General features: G+C 54.5%; 1 protein-coding gene across 4 annotated transcripts in view; it reads right to left on the minus strand.

The window, feature by feature from the left end:
* Window positions 1-25260, minus strand: part of PDE5A (phosphodiesterase 5A) — a 109499-nt gene extending 84239 nt beyond the window's left edge. For 2 of the 4 annotated variants that reach the window (XM_079770547.1, XM_079770546.1), the window contains exons 1-3: window positions 24893-25260; window positions 4422-5010; window positions 284-373 (exon numbers count right to left, since the gene is read on the minus strand). In XM_079770547.1, the coding sequence (XP_079626673.1) occupies window positions 284-373; window positions 4422-5010; window positions 24893-25005 (792 nt within the window). In that variant the 5' untranslated portion in view covers window positions 25006-25260. Of the gene's footprint in view, window positions 1-283; window positions 374-4421; window positions 5011-23701; window positions 24129-24398; window positions 24421-24892 lie in introns of those variants that run through there. The other 2 variants (XM_079770549.1, XM_079770548.1) reach the window with 2 other exon arrangements.
* Between the last annotated feature and the right edge of the window lie 2666 nt (window positions 25261-27926).

Consider the following 27926-nt stretch of genomic DNA (forward strand, 5'->3'; position numbering starts at 1 on the left):
ACGACCACAATGATATGTCGTGGACAGAATGAAGCCGTGAGGGGAAGGACATGACATGCCTGAAATTTATTCCTAAGTCCCAGTAAAGTCCCCATCAGGATTCAATCCTATCACTGAACTCTAAATTTAAAATGTCAAGTGGAACGTGTACGTGCTTTGTTGTCCACTTGTCACTGCAGTAGTATGTCATACATGTGCAAAGCATACGCGTGCAAAGCAAATTGTTTTCTTCAAAAAAAAAAAAAGCTTTCCAATGACCTTTTACCAAATGGGAGCTGCCTACCTCCTCCCGGTGGTTCTTAATGGGCATACAAAGGATGCTCTGGGTCCGGTAGCCTGTGATTTGGTCAACTTCTGCGTTGAAGCGAGGGTCCTGGAAGGAAAAAGAAAGGACTTTAATGACTGACCTGGTCAGACACTGACTCGGTTTTCCCGGTTTGTAAGGTTAGAGAAATCCAGCCTTCCGCTTTCCTTGCTGCTCTGCGTGCCAATTCTATTGTAAGAGGCATCAAATCACGTAAGTTCGTATCATTTTTGACAAAGATAAATCTAAGTATTTTTGAGATGCTGATGTTTATGAGAACCAAAAAAAAAAAAAATACAGACTCAAACACTATGCTCAGAAATAAAGGAAATTCAAAATATTAACGGATTTGGACAGCCTTAGTTACCTCAGGGACATGTGGCGGCCCTGCATGCAGCTTGCCCGCCCCCCTCCTCACCGCCGCACCGTTCGGAGCCACGCCAGGCCCAGCATCGCGGCTCTGAAACTTGCCCTGTAAAACCACCGCCCCCCCCACGACCTTTCCAACATCGCCTTCGCTTCCCTGGTGATGATGGCTCACAAGTTCCCTAGCATCCTGCTCTACTGTCTCAGGTGTTCATACAAATTTAAATCTTATCTTTTCTTCCTTTTCTTTAATATGTAAAAAAGCCATCTGGCCCTAGCCGGTTTGGCTCAGTGGATAGTGTCCGGCCTGCAGACTGAAGGGTCCCAGAGTCGATTCCAGTCCAGGGCACATGCCTTGGTTGCAGGCTCCTCCCCAGCCCACCACTGTTTCTCTCACTCACATCGATGTTTCTCTCTGTCTTCCCTCTCTCTTCCATTCTCTCTAAAAATCAATGGGAAGATATCCTCAGGGGAGGATTAAAATAGCCATCTGGCCTCAATCACACTGCAAACAACTCCTTAACCTTTTGAATGATTTTCCCTTTTCACAAAGCACACCACGCACGTCCAGTAATCACAAGGGACTCTGGGAGGTGCGACAGGTCTAAATGCGGGCGGAGCAAGACAGGTACAGGCTCTTTGCGTTAAGCTTTATGCGGGAGGTGAAAGGCAGGCTGTCCGCTCCGGGAGGGGCTGCGCCTCGGTTCGTTCATCCGTGTGGTCCCCACAGCAGCCCAGGATCCAAAGCGTGTGCGAAATGAACGAAGGACTTCATTCACACTCGGCACCAGCCTTATCAAATGCGATGACTTTTAGCTTGCTAGCCTTTAAAGCAAACACGTAGGCGGTGTTGGTGGGAAAGCATGCTAGCGGAAATGGACAGATGCCGCTATATGGGGTGAGATTAGAATGGAAACGCACATTCCAGAATGTAAACACTGGAATGAGGGCTGAGCGCAGCCTGGGAAGTTATAGGCTCAGCCTAATAATAGCACCACTGCTCTCTCACGCCGCTTCTGCAATTCCCTCAGAGGACACGGGAGAGCCACGCTGGAGAAGCCGCGTCTGCGGAGGTCACTGCTAAGTTTTGTAATGAGCCTAAAGTCGTGCAAAGCCGAGGCTGTAAGTGAAGTAAATGATTGCACCGGATTCACTCAATTGGGGTCAGAAATGAGGCCATTTCCCCCCAAGAGAACCAAACTTGGCATTAAAGACAATTTCAAAGGAAAAGTTATGAAATGGTGGGTAATCAGTATAAATATTTAACATTATAAGTAGACACTACTGTATCTTTGCCTTCTTCTTGCAAATATGCTGAAAGTTATATTGAGATACAGTGAAAACCTTGGCTGAGCGTCTCTGAGAAATAGTTCTTAACTGACACTGGATTGCAAAGTATCTAAACAGGTTGAGAACCGCTAGCAGGGTCGCCTAAGACCATCGGAAAACACTGATATTTACATTACGATTCATTAACAGTAGCAAAATTACAGTTATGAAGTAGCAATGAAAATAATTTTATGGTTGGGGGTCACCACAACATGAGGAACTGTATTAAAGGGTCGTGGCATTAGGAAGGTTGAGAACCACTGGTCTAGAGGGTTTTTGTGTTTTTGGACAGTTTCTGCACCTTTCATTTCAGAATCTCAGTAGAACCCCCGGAGTTCATGTGGAGGGAGTATAGATGGGGCTACGCACAGAGGTCGTGGAAGAGATGAGGTCAGCTATGCGACGGGCTGTGATCAAACCCTCATTAGGGAGAAGAGCAGGACAAGGTCCACTCAGCGCCTCATCCTTGACTCAACCCCCAGTCAAAGCTCTTACCACAAACTGCAGTTTTAAATAAATGTGCAAATCACTACAACTCAGTTTCAAATATCCCCACAAACCACAGTGCCGCAAGTCATAGGACACCATCCACAGCACCGCCCAATGCCCACCATCCACCACACCGCCCAGTGCCTACCGTCCACAGCACCGCCCAGTGCCCACCGTCCACCACACCGCCCAGTGCCCACCGTCCACAGCACCGCCCAGTGCCCACCACCCACAGCACCGCCCACTGCCCACCATCTACTGAGCACCCAGTGCCCACTGTCCACAGCACCGCCCAGTGCCCACCACCCACAGCACCGCCCACTGCCCACCATCTACCGAGCACCCAGTGCCCACTGTCCACAGCACCGCCCAGTGCCCACCACCCACAGCACCGCCCACTGCCCACCATCTACTGAGCACCCAGTGCCCACTGTCCACAGCACCGCCCAGTGCCCACCACCCACAGCAGCGTCCAGCGCCCACCACCCACAGCAGCGTCCAGCGCCCACCACCCACAGCACCGCCCAGGGCCCACCACCCACAGCACCGCCCAGTGCCCACCACCCACAGCACCGCCCAGTGCCCACCACCCACAGCACCGCCCAGTGCCCACCACCCACAGCACCGCCCAGTGCCCACCACCCACAGCACCGCCCAGCGCCCACCACCCACAGCACCGCCCAGCGCCCACCACCCACAGCACCGCCCAGTGCCCACCACCCACAGCAGCGCCCAGTGCCCACCATCCACAGCACCGCCCAGTGCCCACCACCCACAGCACCGCCCAGTGCCCACCACCCACAGCAGCGCCCAGTGCCCACCATCCACAGCACCGCCCAGGGCCCACCACCCACAGCACCGCCCAGTGCCCACCACCCAGAGCAGCGCCCAGTGCCCACCACCCACAGCACCGCCCAGGGCCCACCACCCACAGCACCGCCCAGTGCCCACCACCCAGAGCAGCGCCCAGTGCCCACCACCCAGAGCAGCGCCCAGTGCCCACCACCCACAGCACCGCCCAGTGCCCACCACCCACAGCAGCGCCCAGTGCCCACCACCCACAGCACCGCCCAGTGCCCACCACCCACAGCACCGCCCAGTGCCCACCACCCACAGCACCGCCCAGTGCCCACCACCCAGAGCAGCGCCCAGTGCCCACCACCCACAGCAGCGCCCAGTGCCCACCACCCACAGCACCGCCCAGTGCCCACCACCCACAGCACCACTCAGCGCCCACCACCCACAGCACCGCCCAGTGCCCACCACCCACAGCAGCGCCCAGTGCCCACCACCCACAGCACCGCCCAGTGCCCACCACCCACAGCACCACTCAGCGCCCACCACCCACAGCACCGCCCAGTGCCCACCACCCACAGCACCGCCCAGTGCCCACCACCCACAGCACCGCCCAGTGCCCACCACCCAGAGCAGCGCCCAGTGCCCACCACCCACAGCAGCGCCCAGTGCCCACCACCCACAGCACCGCCCAGTGCCCACCACCCACAGCACCACTCAGCGCCCACCACCCACAGCACCGCCCAGTGCCCACCACCCACAGCACCGCCCAGTGCCCACCACCCAGAGCAGCGCCCAGTGCCCACCACCCACAGCACCGCCCAGTGCCCACCACCCACAGCACCGCCCAGCGCCCACCACCCACAGCACCGCCCAGTGCCCACCACCCACAGCACCGCCCAGTGCCCACCACCCACAGCACCGCCCAGTGCCCACCACCCACAGCACCACTCAGCGCCCACCACCCACAGCACCGCCCAGTGCCCACCACCCAGAGCAGCGCCCAGTGCCCACCACCCACAGCAGCGCCCAGCGCCCACCACTCACAGCACCGCCCAGTGCCCACCATCCACAGCAGCACCCAGGGCCCACCCACGTTCCCACCCGAGGCTCCTGCCCTGCTGAGGCTCCTCCTCACCTCGTAGGCGTCCTTGATGTTGAGGGGCTCGCCCAGCGCGGCCACGTGCCCCACGATGCCCTTGTTCCACTCCAGGCGGATGCAGCTGCTGGACGCCTCCTCCAGGGTGGAGCCCTCGGCCACGTCGAAGAGGCGGCTGACCAGGAACTTGTCGTTGGAGCTGTCCTCGCAGACGAGGAACAGCGAGTAGCGGTCGGCGGCGATGAGGCTGTGGATGTGCAGGAATATCTTGTGGCACAGGGCGGTGACGTCCAGGTGGCTGGAGATGTCCTTCACCAGGTCCAGGAGCCTGGCACACTGGTCCCCGTCGTCGCGGTCGAACCGGCGGGGCGTGAGCGGCATCTGCTGCTTCTTGTCCGAGTCCGAGAGGAAGCTGACCGCGCCCTCCGAGTCCTTGACCACAATGGGCCGGAGCGGACGGTCGAACTCGGAGGCAGAGATTTTGCGGGTGGGGGTGCCCGGGGCGCTGCCCTCCGTGCGGGGACTGTGCTGCGGGGGGCACGGGCAGGACTCCGCGCGGCCGCGGGCACCTTCCTTGCAGATGGGGATGGTGTGGACTCGCTCAGCGAACCAGGCGTTGACCATCTCTCTAAAGGACAGAGCAGGCGCAGTTACCTCCTGGCCAGGCACAGGGGCGCCCCAAGCTGCAAACCCCCCCACATCAACTCACTGGGTAATGATCCGCTTTGTCATCGGGAATATGAACAAGGTGGCTGACTTACAACCACAGCATTTTGAAAAAACTATAGAGGACATTTTAATTAAATATGATTTTAAATATGATGTCTATGCACATAGCTCCAGATGTCTGACCTATACCACACCAAACCTCAAGTCTGCTTCTCAAAACCAGCTGGTATTCAAGCATAAGACCGCATTGGATGACACGCTTAGGAAACATAAATGCGGAGGTTAATTTGTCGTTTATAACAAACTTGTTCTGAAGTTAAACATGTGGAAGTTAAAAGCAAATGTTGAACTAAATTTGTCTCGCTAACAGGCTTGCTTTTAGATGGCCTTCTCTATGTCTCTACACACAGATTCAATTTAGAAGAGGAAATGATCAACAACGTGATCTGGTTTACAGAAAGATTGTAGACTTCTGGGTACATTCCCCGGACAATGCCTGTTCATAGCAGTATTCCCTCCTCTAGATTACCTGCTGGTGGGAAGGGTGACGACTTAAAGTAGGCAATACTTAAGTTTAAACATTCAGCCCAAAAGCTTTAAATCATTCGATGTTAATGTGCTCTCCTGTGAAGGAAACCTCCTAAATACCGGGTCACACACATTCAAGGCTTGGTGATTCAATCAATCCCCCTTGCAAGCTGTAATCTCACACTAACCCGCAGTGCCATTCCTTTAGACATTTTAAAACTCTTCTTTCGAGACTAACTTCTAAGGAAATCCATAAGCCGCAGAAGAACATTAGTTTATCTAAAAGTTAGACCTGTTTTTCACTAAGCCTCTCTCTCCAAACAAACAAGTAAAACAAAATCCACCCCCGCCCCCCCAAATCTAGAGTAACAGTTACCTTAAAATCTAGGTTATGAGTAAGACTTGACTTTTTCCAAAACGAAAATGTACCTTCCAAAGAAAAACACTTGCTCCCACTGCAGATACTTCAAAGCGTTTGCCTGCGGTGAGAGCAATGCAGCCTCCACTCTGTGGTAACACACAGGTTAATTGCACCAAATGGCCAGGGTAGGAAAGGTTGACCTAGCACTCTCTTGAGGAGTGTCATGATACAGACACTCAGCAATCTCTCAGGTGGTAGTGAAAATCGATATCACCTCTTTGGGGGCAAACAGGCAACATCTAACACCTTTTAAAATGCATTTATCCTTTGTTCCAGAGTTGTCACGCATGTGACAAAGGAAGGGCTGGGGACTCACTGTAGCAAGGTTTGTCATAGCAGAGATCAGAACAACCTCACCCCCCGAGGGAGGCTGGCTACACCATCACGGCCCGTTAACGCGATGGGACAAGAGGCAGACGCGGAAAGAGGTCGCGTGTGGCGATGTGAATAATCGCTACCACTGACTGAGTGAAAAAAGGATGTAGGAAGAGGGCGGAAGAAGAGACTGCCTTATTTCTGAGTTCATCATGGGATGTTCCCTTAATTATTTTATTTTGAGCAAAAACGTATTGTTTGGTGAACGTATCTTATTCTGAAATGCTCCCAGTCCAGCACGGAATGGGTAAAGAAGGTAACAGATATTATAAGGATGACTCACAAGTTCAAGTGATGGGCACAGTTATAAGAGCCCTTTAAAGCTCTCTCTTAAAAGTACCAGAGTAGGCAGGTCTACTGTACAGACCACACGCATATGCCTACAGCACAGAGTTTTAAAAGTGCACGTGTCCTGCCTGGCTGGTGGCTCAGGTGGTTGAGGATCGTCCTCTGCCCCAAAAGGCTGCAGGGCACATACCTAGGTCCTGGGTTTGATTCCTGGTCAGGGCCCGGATGGGAGGCAACCGATCAATGCTTCTCTCTCACATCGATGTTTCTCTCTCTCTCTTTCTCAACATATCCTCAGGTGAGGATTAAAAAGATTAAGTGTCCTAATGCTTTATAAATCCATGTTGTGGCTTAGAACAAACAGTGACAACAAATGCATTGATTAAAATAATGCGGTATCTTCAAACACGGACGTGAGGGTGCCATACTCTGCGAAAGGTTTCTATACCCTTCATATCACACCGTAGGGTCAGACATTGATGCCAAAGATGCACGAGCCTCTCAAAATGCAGGCAACTCAGGAGTAAAACTGTCCTGTAAAATGTGAGGCAGGGAGAAAGCACTATGTCTACAAGAACACATGTGACTTAAAAAATATGTACATGGAACTTAACACTGTTCAACCAATGTAAACATAGGCGTTTTAACCATTTCAGTTACAAACCTAAACCTTAGCCACAACTACGTCTTACCTTCTGATTGGAAAATGGCAGTGAGCTTTTTTCTTTTTTAATCAAACCACCTTCTATCCCAATCTGTTCACTTCCACCTCCTGCCCTCCACCTGGCCAGAGCCCACCACGCCTCCCTGGAGGTGGCCACAGCCCCTCCTGGTCTCCCCTCCCCCGTATTACCCTGTATTCCCCTATTATACTTGCCCCTTTCAATCCTCTCTCCACCCAGCAGCAAGTAATCTTGTCACAAAGTGGATTTTAGCATCTTCTGTTGTTGTTGTTATTCCTCACCTGAGGGTATTTTTTCTGTTAATTTCTAGATTTTTAGAGAGTGGGAGGGAGGGATTAGAGGGAAGAGAGAGACAGAGACAGAGAGAAACATCGACGTAAGAGAGACAACATCGATGGGTTGCCTCATGCATGTGCCCCGACCAGAGCTGGTACGTGCCCTTGACTGGGAATAGAACCTGAGACCCTTCAGTGCGAAGGCTAGCGCTCTAACCACTGAGCACACCAGTAGGGGTGATCTTAGCATCTTAACTACCCCACTTGGCTTCTCACTTGAACTGAGAATGAAACCCAAACTCAAGCACATGAAGCTCTACCTGTGCTCAGTCTGGGCCCCTCTCCCCTCCCATCACCTGGCTGATCACAGCTCCCAGTCCCCGCTCAGCCAGGCCTTCCCTGACCCCACCTATCGTGCCTCCAGCACAGCTGGTCCCACTCCACCGATTTCTCACTGAGGGACACTCTTCTTGGTTATGAACCCGCTGGTGCATCGTCTGTCTCCTCCTACCAGATGTAAGTGCTGCCGGAGCGACCTGTCCGTCTGATTCCCTGCTCAGCCCTGCACTTACAAGGTGCCTGCCACCCGGTATGTCCTCCACAAGTAGTTCTTTTTTTTAAAAAGAAACACCTATTTTTATTGATTTCAGAGAGGAAAGGAGCGGTAGAGAGAGAGAGAAACCTCAACGAAGAGAATCATGGATCAGCTGCCTTCTGCACGCCCCACATGGGGGATGGAGCCCCCAACTGGGAAATTGAACCGAGACCTCCTGGCTCATAAGTTGATGCTCAACCACTGAACTATGCCAGCCAGACTGAGCTCAGCAAGTAGTTCTCGAGTGGATAAGTAAAAGGTCCTAAGGTAACTGCATCGCAGGAAGAGCAGGCTGTGGGTATCTGAGAGCCCGCACACTCGCTGCAGAAATCGGCACGTGTTCAGTTTAGCGGTTGCTGCTCACCACCCTCCTGGGAGGCCCCTCCTGCGGGGCCTGGTGCACGCCTCAGACAGAGGCGGGGCTCGCAGCCTCGGTCCTGTGTCTTTGTTGCTGTATTTAATTGTCTCACACGTGTTCCCTGGGAGAGAGGAACTCAGTGTTAAATGACACAGGACATTCAGTCATTCAATCGACCATTTCCATCAACCACAGTCACCGGGGTGGGCGTTTCTCGCAACCACATTATCGATGATCTGAGTGCCTGGAGTGACATGTGTGCGCAGGAAAACACACGTTATGATGACATCACAACAGCCAATTAGGAATCGACCACAACTAAGGGGAAGCAGTCTCCCACCCCGTCCCGTCCCTCCGGCGGCCCTGGGAGCCGCGCCGGCACGGCCTGCGGCCTGCGTGGCTGCTGGAGGCGACGCCAGCCTTTTCTCTTAAGGCGGAGAGTCCTGCTTTCCCTGGTTCCTGTCCAGGTGCAGGTCACCTGGGAATGGAAGTTAAAGTTCTTCTGTGCGATGTGGACTTTCTCGAAGGGGACAGAGGATGCTGGGGCACATTCTCCTGTGACACAAGCCGGGACCGGACGGCGAAGGGTGTGCCCGGTTACAGGGCGGCTAATGCGTGAAGGGGAATGACATCCAGGTATTTGAAAAGAGAATTCTACTCAAATAACTACATTCTAGATTAAGAAGGACCCTTGGGAAAACGGAGGAAGTCTTCACGTATTAATTCAAGAGCAGTATTTGGGGGAGAAAAAGGTTCTCTTGATCCAGCTGTGAACGTCAAGCTGGGAAGTAAAGGCGTCGTGTACGGTATGGCTTTGCCAGGAAATTAACTGCTTATTCTAAAAGTTAGCATTGAGTGTTCATGATCATCTACATTTTATTACATCTAAAATAAATTTAATTTCATAATCTGCAGTTCCACTTTTCAAGACAGAGTCTCAATCAAAACCTTTTCACTAATATTTTTCTGCTTTAATTGGATTCCACTAACAGTGTCCTTTGCTTCTGGAATAAATTATTCTCTGGGGGGAGGATCCCTGGGCTTGTCCTGGGCACCAGGGATACGGGAACGAGGCCCCAGACGATGACTGAGTGACTGCTCTCCCAAATGCCAGTTCAGATTGTGTCAGAAGCTAACTGACATCCCTCCTGGATTTTGCTGTCAGATGGAGTGAAGGGTGTTCTCCGTCTTTACTCACACGCGTGAACAAAGGTGGAGAAGTGGCTGTGAGCCTGTCAGGTGTGAGGGTGAAAGTACCAGGGGGCCTGGAGAAGCCAGGGGTCCCTCCCTGCTCTGGGACAGGACCTCGCTGCTATTCCTTCCTTCGCTGCTCGGTTCTGTGGGATTCGGACAAGGACGTCCATTCAGGACATGGGGGCAAACCAGCACCACAGGGCATTAAGGACCTTTTCTTTCTTTCTTTACTTTCCTTTTTCTTTCCTTTCTTTTTGCCTTTTTAAAAATACACTTTATTGATTTTTTAGAGAGCGAGAGGAAAGGAGAGGGAGAAACATCGATGTGAGAGGGAAACATCAGTCAGTTACCTCCTGCATGTTCCCCACGGGGATCGAACCCATAGGCTAGGTATGTGCCCTGAGTGGGAATTGAACCAGCAACCTCTCGGTGCAACCCACTGAACACCCCCGGCCAGGGAAATCTAAATTATGACGTCCAAGCCCTGGCCGGCTTAGCTCAGTGGATAGAGCGTTGGCCTGCGGACACAAGGGTCCTGCCTGGGTTCGATTCTGTCCAAGGGCACGTACCTTGGTTGCAGGCTCCTCTCTGCCCCAGCCCTGGTCAGGGCTCAGGAGGCAACCAATCGATGTGTTTCTCTCACATCGATGTTTCTCTCTGTCTCTCCCTCTCTTCCACTCTCCCTAAAAATCAATAGAGAAATATCCTCGGGTGAGGATTAAATAAATAAAGAAAGAATGAAGCTAAAGTAAATGGCTGAACCAAACACACTCTGCCATTCGGCAGCAATGCCAGGACTCGAACCCGGGGCTCGTGGCCATGAGCACACCGGTGTTCCCGCACATCAACGCTTGTCATGCAAAAGGCGCCCCGTGACGTCCCACTGCCCCTGAGGGAGCCAGAGTCCAGTGCAGGCCCCCAAGGCCCAGGAATAAGATCACTTCCAGCAACTCACTCGCTGACTTCATTCCTTCGCATCAGATGGCCAAAGGTAACGGACTCGCCGCGGAGGGAAAGACCGTCCCGAGGCCTGGGAAAGCGGACTCCTCAGGAGGTGTCCTTAAAGCACCAGAGTCCCACGTCTCTCTCCAAAAACAGGTCACGTGCTACCATCTAAAGCAGCGCCCTGAAGGAACATGCCACAGACGTGTTGCAGAGAAGACACGTTCTCAGAGTTGCTGGGTTTAGCGAATGAAAATACAGAACACCCAGCTGACACGGAGCGTCAGATAAACAATGAATACTTTTTAGCGTAAGTAGCTCTGACATGCAAATATGACCGGTGCCCTGAGCTGCATCCATGTCCTGTTTTCCCAGCTGCTGCTGCTGGTGCAGACGGCGGACAGAAGGCTGGTTCTGCGGAGCGAGTTAGTGAGCTCCAGGCTAGCGATTCACCAACATGAACAGTATCATCGCAGGAGCAGGAAGGACCCCGTGTACCAGCCACACCGCCACCCCCTGTACCAGCCACACCGCCACCCCCTGTATCAGCCACACCGCGACCCCGTGTACCAGCCTCACCGCCACCCCCTGTACCAGCCACACCGCCACCCCCTGTATCAGCCACACCGCGACCCCGTGTACCAGCCTCACCGCCACCCCCTGTACCAGCCACACCGCCACCCCCTGTATCAGCCACACCGCCACCCCCTGTATCAGCCACACCGCGACCCCGTGTACCAGCCTCACCGCCACCCCCTGTACCAGCCACACCGCCACCCCCTGTATCAGCCACACCGCGACCCCGTGTACCAGCCTCACCGCCACCCCCTGTACCAGCCACACCGCCACCCCCTGTATCAGCCACACCGCAACCCCGTGTACCAGCCACACCGCCACCCCGTGTACCAGCCTCACCGCCACCCCGTGTACCAGCCTCACTGTGACCCCGTGTACCAGCCTCACTGTGACCCCGTGTACCAGCCTCACTGCGACCCCGTGTACCAGCCACACTGAGACCCCGTGTACCAGCCACACCACCATCCCATGTACCAGCCACACCGCGACCCCGTGTACCAGCCACACCACGACCCCGTGTACCAGCCACACCGCCACCCCGTGTACCGGCCACACCGCGACCCCGTGTACCAGCCACACCGTGACCCCATGTACCAGCCTCACCACGACCCCGTGTACCGGCCACACCGCGACCCCGTGTACCAGCCACACCACCATCCCGTGTACCAGCCACACCGCCACCCCGTGTACCAGCCACACCGCCACCCCGTGTAGGATAACTGGACGGTAGAAAGCTCTTGGATTAATAATTTGTGGCATCAATTTCCTCCCTAAATCGAGCCTTTTCATTTCACTCTCACAGCCACAGCGCCTAAGGTACTTAACAGAGAAAAAGCAGACTGCACCCCTTAGGGACGGGAGGCGGCTCACGCTCAGATTGCTGAGCATTCCGGGCTGCAAGCACTGGGAGGCGGGGATCATCAGCACGCGCCCTAAATTCTCATCGAATCTCAGCGTCTGCTGCTCATGGGGCCACTTCCTTCCTCTAGTCTCCCCGTCCTGCAAGGACGGCCACGGCCACCTGCCCGTGAAGGCGTGGGGGGGGGGGGGGGGGCTGGCGTCTCCACAGGGCGGAGCGTGGGAGCCCACACTGTGCTGGAGAGTCAGCGGGGCCAGTTCCAGCTCCGGCGACAAGAGCACAGCACCCATGGCCTCCGAGTTCCCCGCTGCCACCTCCGTGGGGAACGGCAGCTGCAGGAACGGTCCCCGCAGCGCTGACATCAGCAGCCGCCAGGGGGGACCCGGGTCAGCCCCCCGCTCAGGCCCTTCCCGCCCCGCACCATCCTCATTTCTGTAGGAGAAAGCCCTGCTCACTCCACGCCCCCCACGCAGGGCGGGTGATGGCTCAGAGCAGCCAGAGGCGGGGAGGCTGGGGGCGGGGGAGGCTGGGGGAGGGGGGGGAGACGGGGGCTGGGGGAGGCCGTGCTCCTGCTGGTACAGACCACAGGCTGCGGCCTCACGGGCCTGGGGAAGGCGGCTGCACGCACCTGAGCCCTGACTGCGGCCAAAGCTGATGCTTCAGAGGTCCTTCCTCACAGGCTCTCACCGAGTCCCGCCCCAGAGGAGTCCCATCGCACTCTGCGTGTGACAGCACAGCCATCTCCGCCGGAAAACAGGACGCACGCCCCACGGAGGCGCCCCACGCTCAGCCCCACGCGGGCGCCCCACGCTCAGCCCCACGCAGGCGCCCCACGCTCAGCCCCAGCACTAGGACAGCGTGGTCCTTGCCCACAGGTGGCCATTGCTCACGGCGAGCCCCAGGCAGGGAAAGAGCCCGGGACCGATAGGAATCGGGGCAGGAGGCACAGCACTGGCGGCCGCGGGAAGCTCACCACGAGTGGCCAGAGGTGTGACTTGGGTTCTAAACCTCAAGACTGTCCCGATGCTGAGCCCAACCCCGCCAGCCGCCTTGCGCTCTGCTGTCAGGGACGCAGGACTACTGAGCGCCGCTGGGGCCGCCTTAGGGGAGGCCCTGGGCTCCCACGGGCGATGCAGTGGCGATCTGACAGGAAGAACCGTGTTCCGATGCCACGAGGCTCCTCCCTGGGACCCACAGCCCGGCTCCGTTCCGGATGCTGCCACCGGGCGGGCGGGCGCCCTGCAACATGAAATGCCTTCCCCTCTCCCAGGCCCAGCGGCCGGGTGGGCGCAGCTCGCGGGAAAGGCTGAACCTGGCACTCACTCCCCGTGCCCGACACCGGGCGTCCTCCGCGAGACACAGAGGGATGAGCAAATGCATTTGAAAATGACAGAAAACGGCAAAGGAGGTCTGGGGCAGGCAGCTTAGAAGGTAAAGTGTCCTCTCTTCACAGTGGTTGTAACAACAAGTTTACTTCAGTGAAATGACACACGAGAGGTGCTATCATTTCAGTCTACAACCCCGGGCTCACGTTCCCTAAGGAAAGGGAAGGTGGACCGTTCTGAACACGCAGCTCTAACGACCACGCTGACGGCGCCACGATAGGGACGCCTGTGTGGGCACCGCACGGGCCGGAGCTCTGTACGCTGGGTGCACTTCCTCAGCTTTCTAGAAGTTTTTATAAATTGCTCAGTGCATTCACGGAAACAGTGAAAGGTCCCTCTGAGGCATGAACGCTCTCAAGAATGAAAACGCCCTCCCTTTTCCAGTTTCTCATCTGTACTGAAGACGACTGTAAATGTACCGCAGGAAACGACGTTACACGGCATGGCTTGTGTTCTAGAAATTTCCCACTGATCTAGGCAGGCCACAGCCCCTCCCCCACACCCACTATCTAGGAGCAATAAATAGAACGCGCAAAACTCACTCACAGGACAGGGAAGCCCACTCTCCCACAGCATTTCACATAGGACTAGCCAAAGGGACACACGTGTGCACACACACACGTGCACATGCATGTACACACATGTGCACACGCGCACGCACACACATGCACGTCCAGAGACACAGCATACATTGTCTTGCAGCCAGATTGAACTCATTCATCTGACAAAATGACTCTTGAATAGACAGAAATGCTTTAAAACACAGTCAATATTCCAGATGTGTAGAAAGGGAAAGCTTGGATGCCCTCGCCCAGGTTTTATAGAAGTTCTCTTGGCATCCAGAAGAGTAAGGAGGAACGTTTACGAGGCCAAGGAAAAATGCGATATAAGCATCACTCTTATGAGTTAAAAATATTAGATGCAACCTACTTGAAAAGCAACTAGTTAAAGTGTTTTTGTACTCTCGCCTAAACTAATGTATTGAAGGATAAAAAAATTCTTTGAAAATATACTCTACTTAGGGTATTTGTGTTCTCATATTAAAAATAGAATGGCCATGGCCTAGTACTTAAGTCTTCAGCCACCCTATTTAAAAAGGTCGTCTGAGTGTTCCACTTTCACACTCTAAACTTATACATGGAAACGGACCCTCTTGGGCGGCGTCCGGCCCTCGGCGGTGGTGTGCTGGCGCGTCAGAGGCCGCGAGAAAGTCAGCCTGGTCCTGAGTTAGGATCCGCGGGAGGCGCCTCCGTGAGCCCCTGCTCTGCTGCCTTTCACGTGGATGGGACCTCAGTGAGCGTGGCGGTCAGGGCCCCGCGGGAAAGACGGGCTTCCACCCAGAAATACTGCTTTTTCTTTAATCCTCATCTGAGGACATGCTTAGAGGGAGGGAGGGAGAGAGAGAGAGGGAGGGAGAGAGAGAGAGGAAGAGAGAGAGAGAGAGAGAGAGAGAGAGAGAGGGCGAGAAACATCAATGTGAGAGAGGAATATCAATCAATCGGTTGCCGTCCATGTGTGCCTGACAGGGAATCAAACCGCAGTCCTTCGGTGCACAGGATGATGCCCAACCAGCGGAGCCACTCTGGCCAGCCCAGGACTACTGCTTTGGGAGGGGACACCTTAGGGACGTTACTTCCTCTCCCTACAGAGTGGAGACAGCGGCACCGCCCCTCACTGGTCTCTAAAGAACTAAAGGAAATGATGCGTGCAGGGACAGCATGGAGTCCAGTCCCCAGTGTGTAAAGCACGGTAGTTATTGTTTCTGAGCTAACTGAATATTAAATGGGGTATATTTTCAAAAGCGCTTTTCTGGTAAACAGAACAAGAAATTATTCAATAGGCTTCTACAGAAAAACGAGGCATCAGCATTGCTGCTTCTTAAGCTCCTAATTTAAATGCACTAATTTCTCTACAGAAACACTCATACTGAAAACAAAAAGTTGTGTTAACATAAGAATTTTCTCAGAGCAGAAGTGGAATACACAGACTCCCCAGGCCAATAACTACACTTACATATAACGATTTTCCGAATAATACATAAATATTAGGAGCCTAACATTTAGCTGAGAAAAATAAATGCAAGAATGTAACTTTTTTTCCCATCACTACCTCAAAATTAATTCTTTTTCAAAAATAAGTTACAGATTTGGGGGACAATTTCCCCCCCAAATATCAAAGATATAATAAAACTGACAACAAATGTGAGAAAATATATAACCAATGGCCTATGATGAGAACCATGGCAACATTTCATCATGACCCCAGTTCTAAGCCGGAGGGTGGAGAGCCCTCAGGGGCTCTGGTGCTCGGCCCCAGGAGGTCGGGGTGGCAGTGGCCGGGTTAGCTCCTACCCGGGGCCATTCTGTACGCAGGCTGACACCTGGGGTCCAGGTCAGCTACGTGGCAAGTCCCTGGAGCAGGAGCATCTGCAGAGATTTGTGAGTAAGAAGCCGCAGACCCTGAATGATCGGAACACACAGTGCACCCTCATGTGCTCGAGTCTGCCCTTCCGACGTCACCCCTTCCCTCTCTCCCAGCTTTTGTCACTGGGCTGTGAACTCATCATGAAGGACCCCATTGCAAAGACCGTGCGGCTTCCTGCCCAAGGAGGGACGCCCGGTAACTTAGATGGCGACCTGCTAAAATTATCTGCAGCGAGAACACAAATCGCTCCCATGAAACGTAACGTTAGGTATTGTCCCTGCTCTTGGATGCTATTTCAGACAGTCTGGGCCACGTTATTTGCATAATCTGACCCGGGCCCAGCAGGCTTGCTGAGAAAGAACTTAAAGGAGGACGAGCTCCGTCTGAGAAGCTGGTCCTCTGCTCTCCTGGGAGAGTCAAGGAGAAGGTGAAGCTCCTTTATGACTTTCTCTGCCCCGACCACGCCCTCCCTCTCATTTTAACGCCGACGGGTCTGAACCCCCAGCCAGTCACCAAGTTAATTAATAGCAAAGCTGGGAACTAAACCCAGGCTCTGGCCTCCATTCCGACCCCCCTCCAGTGCCTTACAAACTCCACAGAGTTCTGTTGAAACCGCGAATAAAAATGCATCTGAGAGACGAGGGAGACGCAGCCCCTAAAATCGCGGTTCTGCTCTTCTAGTCTGGGGAGGACTGTGGACGTTCGTGATTCTACCTACGGCACCGACGACTCTCAAGGCAAAGGAGTGGAGAGCTGAAAAGTGCTAAGAGAGAGAAGGGATGTGCGTATTGCTCGCAGATTTCTTAGGAACCCTAGGAAGTAAATGCTAGTGTTTCCGTTTCACAGAGGGAGCGAATGCAGGCCCAGAGGTCGCACTCTGCGAGAGAGGGGGTCTGGGGGCAGCTGTCTGTCCTATCTGGGGCCCTTAACCGCCATCAATAGAAACAAATGTTAAAGGGTTTAGAACAGTAGCTCCCAGCCGAGCGGAGGTGCCAGCCCTTGGTGGGGGGCATTTGGAAATGTGGGTCACAAAGATGGGGGTGCTCCCAGCAGCCAGTGTCTGGGCCCTGGGATGTTAAACCTCCCCCATTCGCTCAACAGCCTCTCACAGCCAGGACGGCAGCACCCTGCAGGGCATCGCCTCCCAGAGCGCTGGTTTAGATGAAGGAAGTATTACCTACAATAGCAGGTGTCACAGAAAACAGGGGCGGTTTGGGGCGTCTCCACGGACACCCCCAAATTCTCCACTCCGCGCCACAGGGAGGCGGCCCCTTGGGGCCGAGGGAAGGAATGAAGGCTCTGCCTTAAGTTATTTGGGGGCCCCAGGCTCTCCCGTTAGGAGGGCATCCGCGACACCAGCTGGAACCCAGAGTAAACAAGATGCGGAATCTTCAGCTGCTCCCACTGGCGCATCAAAGCGCCCCTGGAAGGACCCCCCCCCCCCCCCCATGAGAGCCATGCTTCCCGAGCCCGTGACGCGCTGTGAGCGGACACGGAGGCTGGGCTGCTCGGCCGCCTCAGCCCGAGGCCCAGGAGCCCAGCGCCGCCGAGCAAGTATGCCATGGAGGTCTGGGCCTTTGCCATGAAAATACTTTCCTTCCGTGTGTTCGCACCGAGGGCGGGTAAAACGAAAGAAAGGTGGAAGGAGTGCACTTCACACCCCCGTGTGCCCACCGGTACCCAGGCCCGCCCGCAGTCCGGCACCGGGTTCTCTCCGGCGGCGTCAGCCACGCTGCGGCCCGGCCCGCGGGACAGGAGCGTAGGAGGTGGACGTGACCCGCAAACGCGCTTTCACACCTGAGAGCCGCGAGCTGTGCTTAGGGCTCGGTCTCGTGGTTGTTCAGAGAGACCCCGGGAGCAGGGGTCGTCACGGGGCAGCGGCCGCGGAGGCGGCCTACCCGGCCTCTGTCGCCAGCCGGGCCACGTTCCCTCTGCAGGTGTTTAGTGGATGCTGTCAAGTGGCATTTGGTTGGAGGTCTTTCATTTTATTCGTAATTAACTTATCCATTTATTTTGGTATTACAGTTGCACACATGCCTAACTGTGATGAACTTACATGAATCTTAAAAATCCCACATTGAAATAACGCTAAAATAAAAGGGAGTCCGCACGGGGCATGGCAGCAGCCCGGGGCTCCGGTGTGCCCTCGTCATTTCCTTGGGGAACCCCCACCCCCAAGGACATGGTCACACTGCGGACTATCTGCCTCGACAAAGCAGTCCGAGAACACTGTTCCCGACACAGTGGTGGGTCCAGAGCAGGCACGTGACCCCGCACGGCCAGAGGTGCTTTGAGGACAGGGGTGGATGGAAAAGCAGGCACTGCTCTAGCAGCAGAAGTGAAGGTCCGCATACACTTGTCCGGAAGAAACGTTCCAGCACACGGAGAGCGGGCAGGGCAACAAAGCCACACGGCACAGGGCCCATCGAGGGATGGACGGATGGACGGACGGATGGAGGAAGGACGGGTGGACGGATGGACGGATGGACGGATGGATGGAAGAACAGACAGATTAAATAGACATATAGAAGAACTGACAGAATTTTGACGATTATTTGATCTGCTGAATTTCACAGCCAAACCCAATTCCCAGGAACTTCAACTATAGGCATCAGTTCTGTATGAGTTCAAGCTGGGTTTCTCTCACTTATGACCAAAGCTTTCTAACTACGGTAAGGGAGACCGATAAGCATGTCTCTTTAACAGAGGTACATTACTTAAGTTTGAAAGACACAGGATCACATGATCTCCATTACCTCTAAAAGTCAACGAATCTGTGTGTGTGTGTGTGTGTGTGTGTGTGTGTGTGTGTTTCCATTATTTCATCAACTCAAAAGATCAGGGTCTTTTCTCTTCTTATAATCTCAGCACTGGTCAACAGAGTAGAAATGAGGATTCTTATTCTTTATACTCATCACTAAGGACAGGATACCAAATGGGGCTCTCTGACGGCTCAAGTTTGGGTGAACTAAAACCATGCCGAGAAAATGGGTTGCAGAAAAGCTAGCCTTACTTCACAATTCAGACTCCAGGGGGACGGCTCCACACACACAGAGGCCGACAGCGGCACGCAGCCTTTAAAAGGCCTGTCCGCCTCGAACAAAACCCAGAGGAACACACAGGTTGAAAAGCTTTTCAGAGGACTTAGCAAAATGCTTCTTACGAACTTAACACTCAGGTTGCTTTCCCTGCTTTAACCACTTAAATGTTTGGCAATCAGCATACATCCCTACCATTTAGAGAACACAAATGAGGCACTTACATCGTAAGTACATACATGTAACTCAACATGAAACGAGAATACCACGCCCGTTGATGCGGTTACGGAGCTAACTATCGAACAGTGACTCATGTGGAAAACTTCCTTCCGCTTTTATTCCAAGGTCTGCAGCTCGCAGGCACTTTTTACCGAGAAGCCGACCCTGTGACAGATATTTCCGAGGCCCATCCACCAGCTGGACCACCGGTCAACCGACCTGCGTCTGTGCAGCTAAACCGAGTTCACAGGGAGCCCTGCAGAGGTCGTAGCTAGTCTGCACCCTCAGTCCAGGAACTGGGCATTTTTCAACCCTCCACCATCGATCAACCCGGTGACTGACGGAGCTGTCCCGCAGCTCTTACTCAGGGCTGTTATCCTCGGGAGAGGCCTGCGTCCCACAATCAGCTCCGAGAACAAAGAACACATCGGACTCGACACAACAGTGTGGGTTTAATGAATCATTAGGCTGAAAAATGTTTGGGGATCAACTAAAAAAATACCAAGCAGTTCCGTTCAGCCTTTTTAACGACAAAGAAATCTTTCCCGGGTCTTAGTATTAAAACACACGAGGAAGGTGAACCAAAGTTCTAAGGTAATTTGTGTTTTCCAACCTGGAGGAAGGGGCCCTGGGAGGAAGACACAATCTCTGTCCTTCACCGCCCCACCGCGGAAGGCGTTTCAAACACTTTGAAAAGAAATGATATCAGAGGCCAGAGTCAAATCACCTACGTGGGTGCAATTATTTATGAAACCGATGCACTACCTACTGTACTAAGGAGGCCCCGGGGACTTATTTAAAAGGGAAATGGTTACACACCATGATCAGAGTGCTAAAAACCGCTCGGCTGGGGTGCTGAAGGCACAGTCTTGTGAAAATAGTGGCGATTTTTATACATTTCAGAACACAAACGAAAGAAACGCTCCTGAACGGCACTGCCAGCCTCAAGTTTGTGTGATACGAAGCAAAGAGAGTGATTTCCAAGTGTCCATCTCGGGCTGTCGCTACGTCATTCCGGCACAATTTTCGGAAGCTGGTCTTATGCTGCAGGCTCTACATCAGTGGTTCCCAAGCTTTTTTTTGGCCACGCCCCCCCAAGCATCTCTAAAATCCTGATGCCCCCCCTGTGACATATAATTCTTATTATTCAAAAAGTGAGCTCCCATTCATGTGGAAGAAGCCTGAAAGGCCATTCACTTGGTCTAAACACGCTTCCAAAGACCATGGCACCCATAAAGAGAAAAATAAAAGAACGAAAGGACAGGTGAAGTACCGAGGAAGAAATCACTAAGAAATTGTTAAAAAATAGTAATAATATGAAGTGATTAAAAAAAGCAAATAAAGTTTCAAAACATATAATAAAGAACTGAAATGTGTAAATATGTCACAGTGTATATTTATTTACTGTATAGGAGGCCCCTAGAACCATAAGAAATGCAAAAAATTCACTGTTAATAACCCAAATTGTCCCCCTTAAAATCAAACTGCCCCTCGTGGGGTGTGTGCCCCACGCTGGGAACCACTGCTCTGCACGGGTCTGAAAGGGAAACCCTGGGACAGAAGGGCAATGAGAGACATCATTTCAGGGGCTCTGGGGACTTATTCCATCCACAGGAGTCCTCTCAGCTCACTAAACCGCTTGGAGCAGGCGCTGTGCACCCAGGTTAGAGACACACAAGCAGGAAGGCCGTTCCTGCACCAGAATCCCCAGCTAACCATGCGGTGAGGCAAAAGGAGGCTTCCGGCTGGGAGCGCGGAGCGGAGTTCATTCCTGCGTTATTATTCACTGCTGTATTAGTTTCCATATGAACAATGAAAACCTACTCTTGTCCCACTCTGATGTGTCAGTAATGCCAGGCAGACTGAGGCCAGGCCCACAGAGTGCCATTATCTCCCACACTAGTGACTGCCTAACAAAATATGCTGAACACATCATTTGTCTGAAAACTGTGAGGTTTACATTCCTATGTAATTACAGAAACAGTCATTAAAATTTTTTAAAAATATATTTTCATTGATTTCAGAGAGGACTGGAGAGGGAGAGAGAGATAGAAACATCAACAATGAGAGAGAATCACTGACCGGCTGCCTCCTACACGAACGGTGACCTCCTGGTTCATAGGTCGATGCTCAACCACCGAGCCACGCCGGCCGGGCCAGAAACAGTAATTTTTAAGAGTGGATAGTAAGATTTATATTCTATCCACCATCGCTTTTAATATGAACACCACGCAAATAAAGATGTTACAGCTTTTAGAGGTGAAAAATAATTATAAAAGAGAAAGTAAAAAGAAAGACAAGCCCAAATACAGGACCTGGAGCAGCCACCTCAGCCAGCTCTGCGCGACAACGGGGAGTCTGTCACAGCAAACCACGCGGGAGGGGAAACTTCTGTTTCTGGACTTGGATCCCAGCGGCCATAAAGGCTCGTCCCCGTAATATCCCAGCTCTGCAGCAGACGCGGCTATTCTCAAGCTGGGGCCCGCGCAAAACAAAGCAGGAAGAAGCCGATGGGGCGGCCCCTCCCATGCTAACACACCAGCCTGCGGCCCAGGGTCACAGCACGGGTTAGTGGCTCATGAAAGGTAACGCTACTCTAACAGGCTGTCAGGAATGACAGCAGCTGGGACACGGGAAGGGGCCATTTGAGAAGCAGGGGCATTCGAGCCCTTCATGACGGGTCTCTGGGCAAAGGCAGGGTGGTCTCCCAGGGCGAGGGGGGCGCTCTGTGCTGGGGGAGAGCCTCCCATGAGCTTTTATGCCAGTAGATTATGTGATGGATTGTTCAACGGACACTCAAACTCACACACACGGTAGTAATTACTAAGCAGCATCTGTTTCCCTGCCCCCGGCTACAGCTTTTACGGCGTTGCTTCACTCTGCATTGGGGGGAAACAGGACAGCAGCATAAGGGCTCTCAAGGCCGACCCAGTCCACAGGTGTTTCAAGGAGCACCGAGGGAGGCCAGGACCGCGTCCTGCCCCATGCCTGCCGCTGGGGCGGACCGCTGAGCCCGGGAAAGGACAGAAAGGGCGCGTGGCCGTCATGAGCGCATTGCACAGAGCGTGGAACGGCGCCGCCCGCGTGCCTGCTCCCATCCAAGGGAATCCAAGTGCATTTAAACCTGCTGCTGACGGGCCCCCTGAGTCGCCCACAGTGTTTGTAACAAAAGGGGACACAGCAAAGAAATGTGAGCTTCCAGTTAAATGACAAGATCTTGGCTGTAACGTTAAAATGTCTGCAGTAAGTTCTTACCTCAACCAAGTGGGTCACACTGGGTTTAGACGTCTGGCAATTTTATAAGCAGCTCATATCCCCCCTCTCCTTGTTAGGTCAATGCCCCCGAAAACAGACCTAAACTGGACTATTGTTTTAAGAAGCACTCTGGCTACATGCTGGCAGTTTCCACCCCTTTGCAACTCCTAAAACCGAGGGCCTGAAATACTCTCCACTGTTGCATACTTTCATTTTCCAATTTGAACTCAACATACACTCTTCTCTTAAGAGGGCTCTCTCTCTCTCTCTCTCTCTCTCTCTCTGTTCTCTCTCTCTGTCACAGAAAGTGCAGCCGCCTGTCCTATAGTGCATCAGCTGTCCTGTAAAACCCGCCGGAGAAAAGTACAGTCTCAGATAACCTCCATTTTACCCCGATGAGCATGGTTTTGAGAACTGGGATTTTTCATCCCATGCTAATTGGGAGAAAACCTAACGTGAAAAGGAAGGTAACAACATTTTCAACTTATTTCCCCGCTAAAGGACCACTTGAAAGTTCTGGCGGGTTCTGAAAGTCCAGTGTTGGTAGGTGTGACTAGTTAAAAACCCCACTTTTGTCTTTAAAGGGGGTGGGGGGCGAGGAAGAGGCATTTAGGCTGATTTGTAAAACAAGTAACTTTTTTCCTTTCGACTGTTGGTAAGCTGCCTAAAGAACACACCCCGCACTTAAGCATCAGCCTTCCCCTGCCGCCCCCATCCCGTGGCCACCGCTCAGGGGGGCAGGGGGACCGCCAAGGGGCCAGGGCCGGATGGGCTGGGAGTAGCTGGGGCCTCGGAAGCCGTCCCCCACAGCAACGGACAACTCCGGCCTCCTGGCCTCGTGCTCACCCCGAGCTCCCGGAGAGCGCCTTCGGGAAGGACCCGCTCCCGGTTCAGGGTGTACCCGGGCGCTCAGGCGTGGGTTTCCCAGGGAGAAGGCGAGAGCGGGAGGGAGACGGACTTTCCCTGGCACAGCAGTTAACCCGGGAGATGAGATCCGTCCTAAGCCGCCGCCGCTGTCAGAAACCCCAAGTGGTCAAGGCGACCCCCAACTTGGGCCATTTCTTGGGAGAAATGGGGTTCAAAAGAGCCCCGTCTAAGATGGCAAAGTCACACCCCGCAGTGTCAGGGGGCCCAGATGTCACCAGGTCCACGGGCTGTGAAGCATCCCGCCTGCACCCGACCCGCCGCCCAGCCCGGCGCCGCGCCCAGGAGTGGGAGGGGTGCTGGGGAGGTACCTCGTTCTGTCTCCAAAGGGCCACATAGCAGACGTGGGAGGCGAGGTGCGCACCGCGCGGCCCGGCGGACCCCGGACTCCGGCAGCGCGGGGGGCGACGCCGCGCCCAGGTGAGGCGGCGACTGGAGCCGGCGCCCCTAGCGCCCCCGCCGCCCGCTCGCCCCGCGCCAAGCCGCCCCCTGGCGGGGAGCGCCCGGCACCGCGGCGGCCTCGCGCCGGCGGGTGGGAGCCCTGCGCCGAGCCGGGACCGGCTCCCCCACCATCACCCCCGGCCCCGCGGCCGGCGCCGGCTCGGGCCCTTCCCAGAGGGTCGCCCGGAGGCAGCCCCAGCGAGCAGGAGCCCTGTGGGCGCCCCGGCTCCGCACCCAGTCCGCGGGCTGCGGGGGTCCGCCCGCCAGGCACGCTGCTCCCCTCCCCGTCACCCGGCTCCAGCCTCGGTTCCTCCCAACTCCCCGCGAGCGTTTCCCACGCGCGCCCAGAGCCTGCGGCGCGGCGCCTCCCAGGGGACAGCTGCGTCCCCGCCCCGCGCGGCCCTCGCCTTGGCGCCGGACCAGGCAGGGTGGCCGCCCGCCCCGGGTCCACTCCACGCCGCGCCGCCTCCCCCGGAGCCCGGTCCACAGAGCCGCCTCGGGTGCAGGGCGAGCGGAAAGAGGCGCGCGGGACGGTCGGGGCTGGAGGGGACGCGGCGCTGCACTCACTCGGGGAGGCTCCGGTGCGCTGCCGCCCGAGCTGCCCGCCGCCTCGCCCCCTCCTGGCTCCCCGCCCCGCCGGCCCGGCGCGGGGACGGGGGAGGAGCGCGGCCGCGGGACGGGCTGGGACGGTGCTTCCGGAGCTGAGGGACGGGGCTCGGGCGGTTCTGGTTTCTCCGCGGAGGCTCGGGCTGCGGGAGGCGGACGGGGCTGCGGGAGGCCGGAGCGCGGCGCAAGGAACCTTTCCCGGGAAGCGGGCTGCGGGGGCCGGGCCGCCGGAACGTTTTTGTATTTGAACTTTGAGAGCAAGTTGGACCGAATCCACGCTCGGGTATTTCGCCTGCGCTCGCCTTCAAGTCGAGGTCTCGGCACCAAACAAGACCGGGACCTCCCGTAAAACCAAGGCCCGGAGCCGAGGCTGCTGACTGCTGCGGGGAGGGGACGGAGCCGGGAGGGTCGCCCAGGTCGGCTCCGCGCCCCGCCGGCCCGCCGGGCCCTCTTACCTGGTGGCTTTCCTAACAAAGTACGAGAAGGTGAAGTCCCAGTGATCGTCCAGCCACGCTTCCACCGAGTCGTGGTGCCGCGGCCGCGCGCAGCCAGGGCTCGCCCGCTCCATGCCCGCGCCGCCGCCTCTGCGCTCCCGGGACCGGTTCCTCCCCCGCTGGGGTCTCTCCCCGGACCCGCGGCCTCGGCCTCGAGACCCTCCCCCACGCCTCGCTCGGGTCTGGCGGCTCCAGAGAGCTGCGCGGGCGCCCGGCCAGCCTGCAGCCCCGCCCCGCCTCTCCGAGCCCGACTCCAGGTGCGGCGGGCGGGGCCGGGGCTGCAGCCGCGCCTCCGGGGGTCCGGCCCAGACCGGCTCCGGCGGCCTCCAGAGTCCCCGTTTCCCCGGCAGCCGCGGCGGCGACGAGCAGGCTCTCCGGAAGCCCGGTGGCCACGGCCTGGAGGCCGCGCGCGTCCACTGGGGTGCGCTGCGCGCCGCGCGGGCTCGGGTCGCCGGGAGGTGACGGGGTGTTCGTGAGTGTCCCTCTAGGAAAGGGAGGTGGAGACCCATTCCCAGCGCAGAGAGCGGTAGCCGGGGGAGTTTCCCCAAGAGGGAGAGGGATGCCCCCCTGGACCTTTTCCTCTGGCCTGTGCCCTGCGCTGGAGTATGGGAGCAGCGGGGACCCCACCTCTGAGCCGGCCATTCTTCGCACCTGGACGGAGTCGGGGCGTGGGCTGCCTGGACAGGTTTGCGGGTGACTTCCAACATGGCCTTTCCTGGGCTCAATGTTAATAAAAACAGCAGTAATCATTATAAATTATGTGCCTTTGCATCAAACACACCCTTTTCATGACTCAGACAAAGATCTTCTGTAAAAGAAAGGGGCATGCCATGATGGCCCTGTGTGCATCAGAACACAAGGAGCCTGCATACATCAGCTTAACTTGAGACCATGGGCGGGACTTAGCGCAAGTTTAAATCACCCTGTCACTGCTTTGAACTGGCCTGAACTCGCCCCCCTTCAGAAGTGGCCCTCTGAGAGGGCCCAGCCTGCCCACCCTGCTCTGTCCTATCTCTATGGCTGCTTTACAAAAAGGAATGTGTGTCTGCCTTTGCTTTGTCCTCATCTCCACACCCCTGGAGCACCTGCTGTTTTTTTTTCAATGAACTAAGATTTTGGGCAGAATTAAATCCGGCCTTGTATGTTTCACAACATGTGAAGGACCTATTAGCAGTAATGTACCCAAAGCGATTTTGCTACTTACTTTCAACAAACTCCTTTCAAACTGTTCTTGGCAACAGTGTAAGAAATTACTACCACAAAACAACACATAATAAACTTGATAACATGAGAACTTTAAAAGTGTCTACCAGTCCCTCCACTCAGTGCATTAGCTAAGTGTCCTTTTGTAACTTGAGCTTCTCTGGAGCTTTGCTGTTGTAGGCAAGTAACCACGACCCCAAACCCTTTGCAGGCAAAGGAGTAGAGAGTGAAGTCCTGCATGGTCAATTACATCAGATTTTACAGGATCAGAAGCCAGGAAGGTTTCTGAAAAATTCCTGCAAGAGAAGCGGTTCCTGCAATCTTCCCGGTCTCAGCCCTGAGCCCTGCAGATGGCGGCAGGGGGAGGGCCTGTCACCAGGGCTGAGGTGTTTGAAACGGTTCTCCCTAGAGCACGCAGGTAACATTTGTAGCAGTACCTCTTGTAACCGGAAGTTACTGACAGGCAAGCATAATCGGGACCGGTTCCTATTTTTCAGCTCTAGTTTATTATCTCCACGTGCTCAGTTATTTCATGTTGTAACGCATTGGTATGGATTGCACTAAGCTTCTCAAATCTTCTCTTAGAGTGAGTTGAAGAAGAAGTAAATAACAAACATCACCAGGAAATAACACGCAGGACACGTCATGCTATTTACAACACACACGTGTGCAACGACTTAACGGAGAGGTCTCCCTTGCTGTGAGAATGAAGCTCCAATCCTGCAATGCCTTTCGAGGTTCCCCTGGATTTCATTTTATCTGCCTCTACTGTCAAAGGTTTGGATTTCCCAAGTAGAAAAACAACACACAAAACCATGGGTGATCAAATTCCTTTCCCAAAAAGGGTAACACAAACGGCAAGAGTGATGGCATCATCCCTGCCTTGCCTTTAAAAATAAACAAACAGAAAACACCACCCAGCATCATCTGGTCTCTTGCATCAATCCTATATTCTAGGCTTGAGAAAATTGGGTAAATATATTTGCACATAAAAGGGATCCACCTTCCTCACTGTCGAAGGGGAAAGACCAGAAGGAACGTGATGGTGTTGAAATGAAGTTAAAGCTCAGTGTGTGTGTGTGTGTGTGTGTGTGTGTGTGTGTGAGAGAGAGAGAGAGAGAGAGAGAGAGAGAGAGAGAGAAAGAGAGAGAGAGGGTGTGTGCATGCATGTGCATCATATAGGAAATTCCACATGCAGGCTGTTTCTAAGAGCTGTGGGCAGCCTTTAGCTAACAGCTCACAAAGAGCTTGAGCAAGAAAATCCTCAGTCTTAAAACCGAGAGAAGCTGAACACTGCCAACAACCCGAGTGAGTGCAGAAGTAGGCATTTCCCCAGTCAACCCTCAGTTAAGACCACAATCCCAGCCAATACCTTGATTGCACCCTTGTGAGATGCTAAGAAAAACATCTTCATAACTGACATCTTAATAACAATTCCCACAATCCATGAACATAGTATATTTACCTATCTATTTCAGTCTTTCAAAATTTCTCCCAGCAACATCTTATAGTTTTTAATGTATACATCTTGTATGCATTTTTTAAAATTTATAAATATATACTATACTAGAGGTTTAAATTATAAATATATACCATACTAATATATACCATACTAGAAGGGGGGGTCCCTCAGCCTGGCCTGCCCCCTCTCACAGTCCAGGAGCCCTCAGGGACGGGAGGCGACCTGGAAATCAGGGGAAGGTGACACCCCATCACACCTCTGCTGCTGCCACTGCGGGCAGCACAAGCCTCTGTTGGCCCTGGTTACCTGAGCCTCAGGTGGCCCTGGGCA

This window comes from Cnephaeus nilssonii (genome assembly GCF_951640355.1).
Source record: "Cnephaeus nilssonii genome assembly, chromosome: 5".
Taxonomy (NCBI): Eukaryota; Metazoa; Chordata; class Mammalia; order Chiroptera; family Vespertilionidae; genus Cnephaeus; species Cnephaeus nilssonii.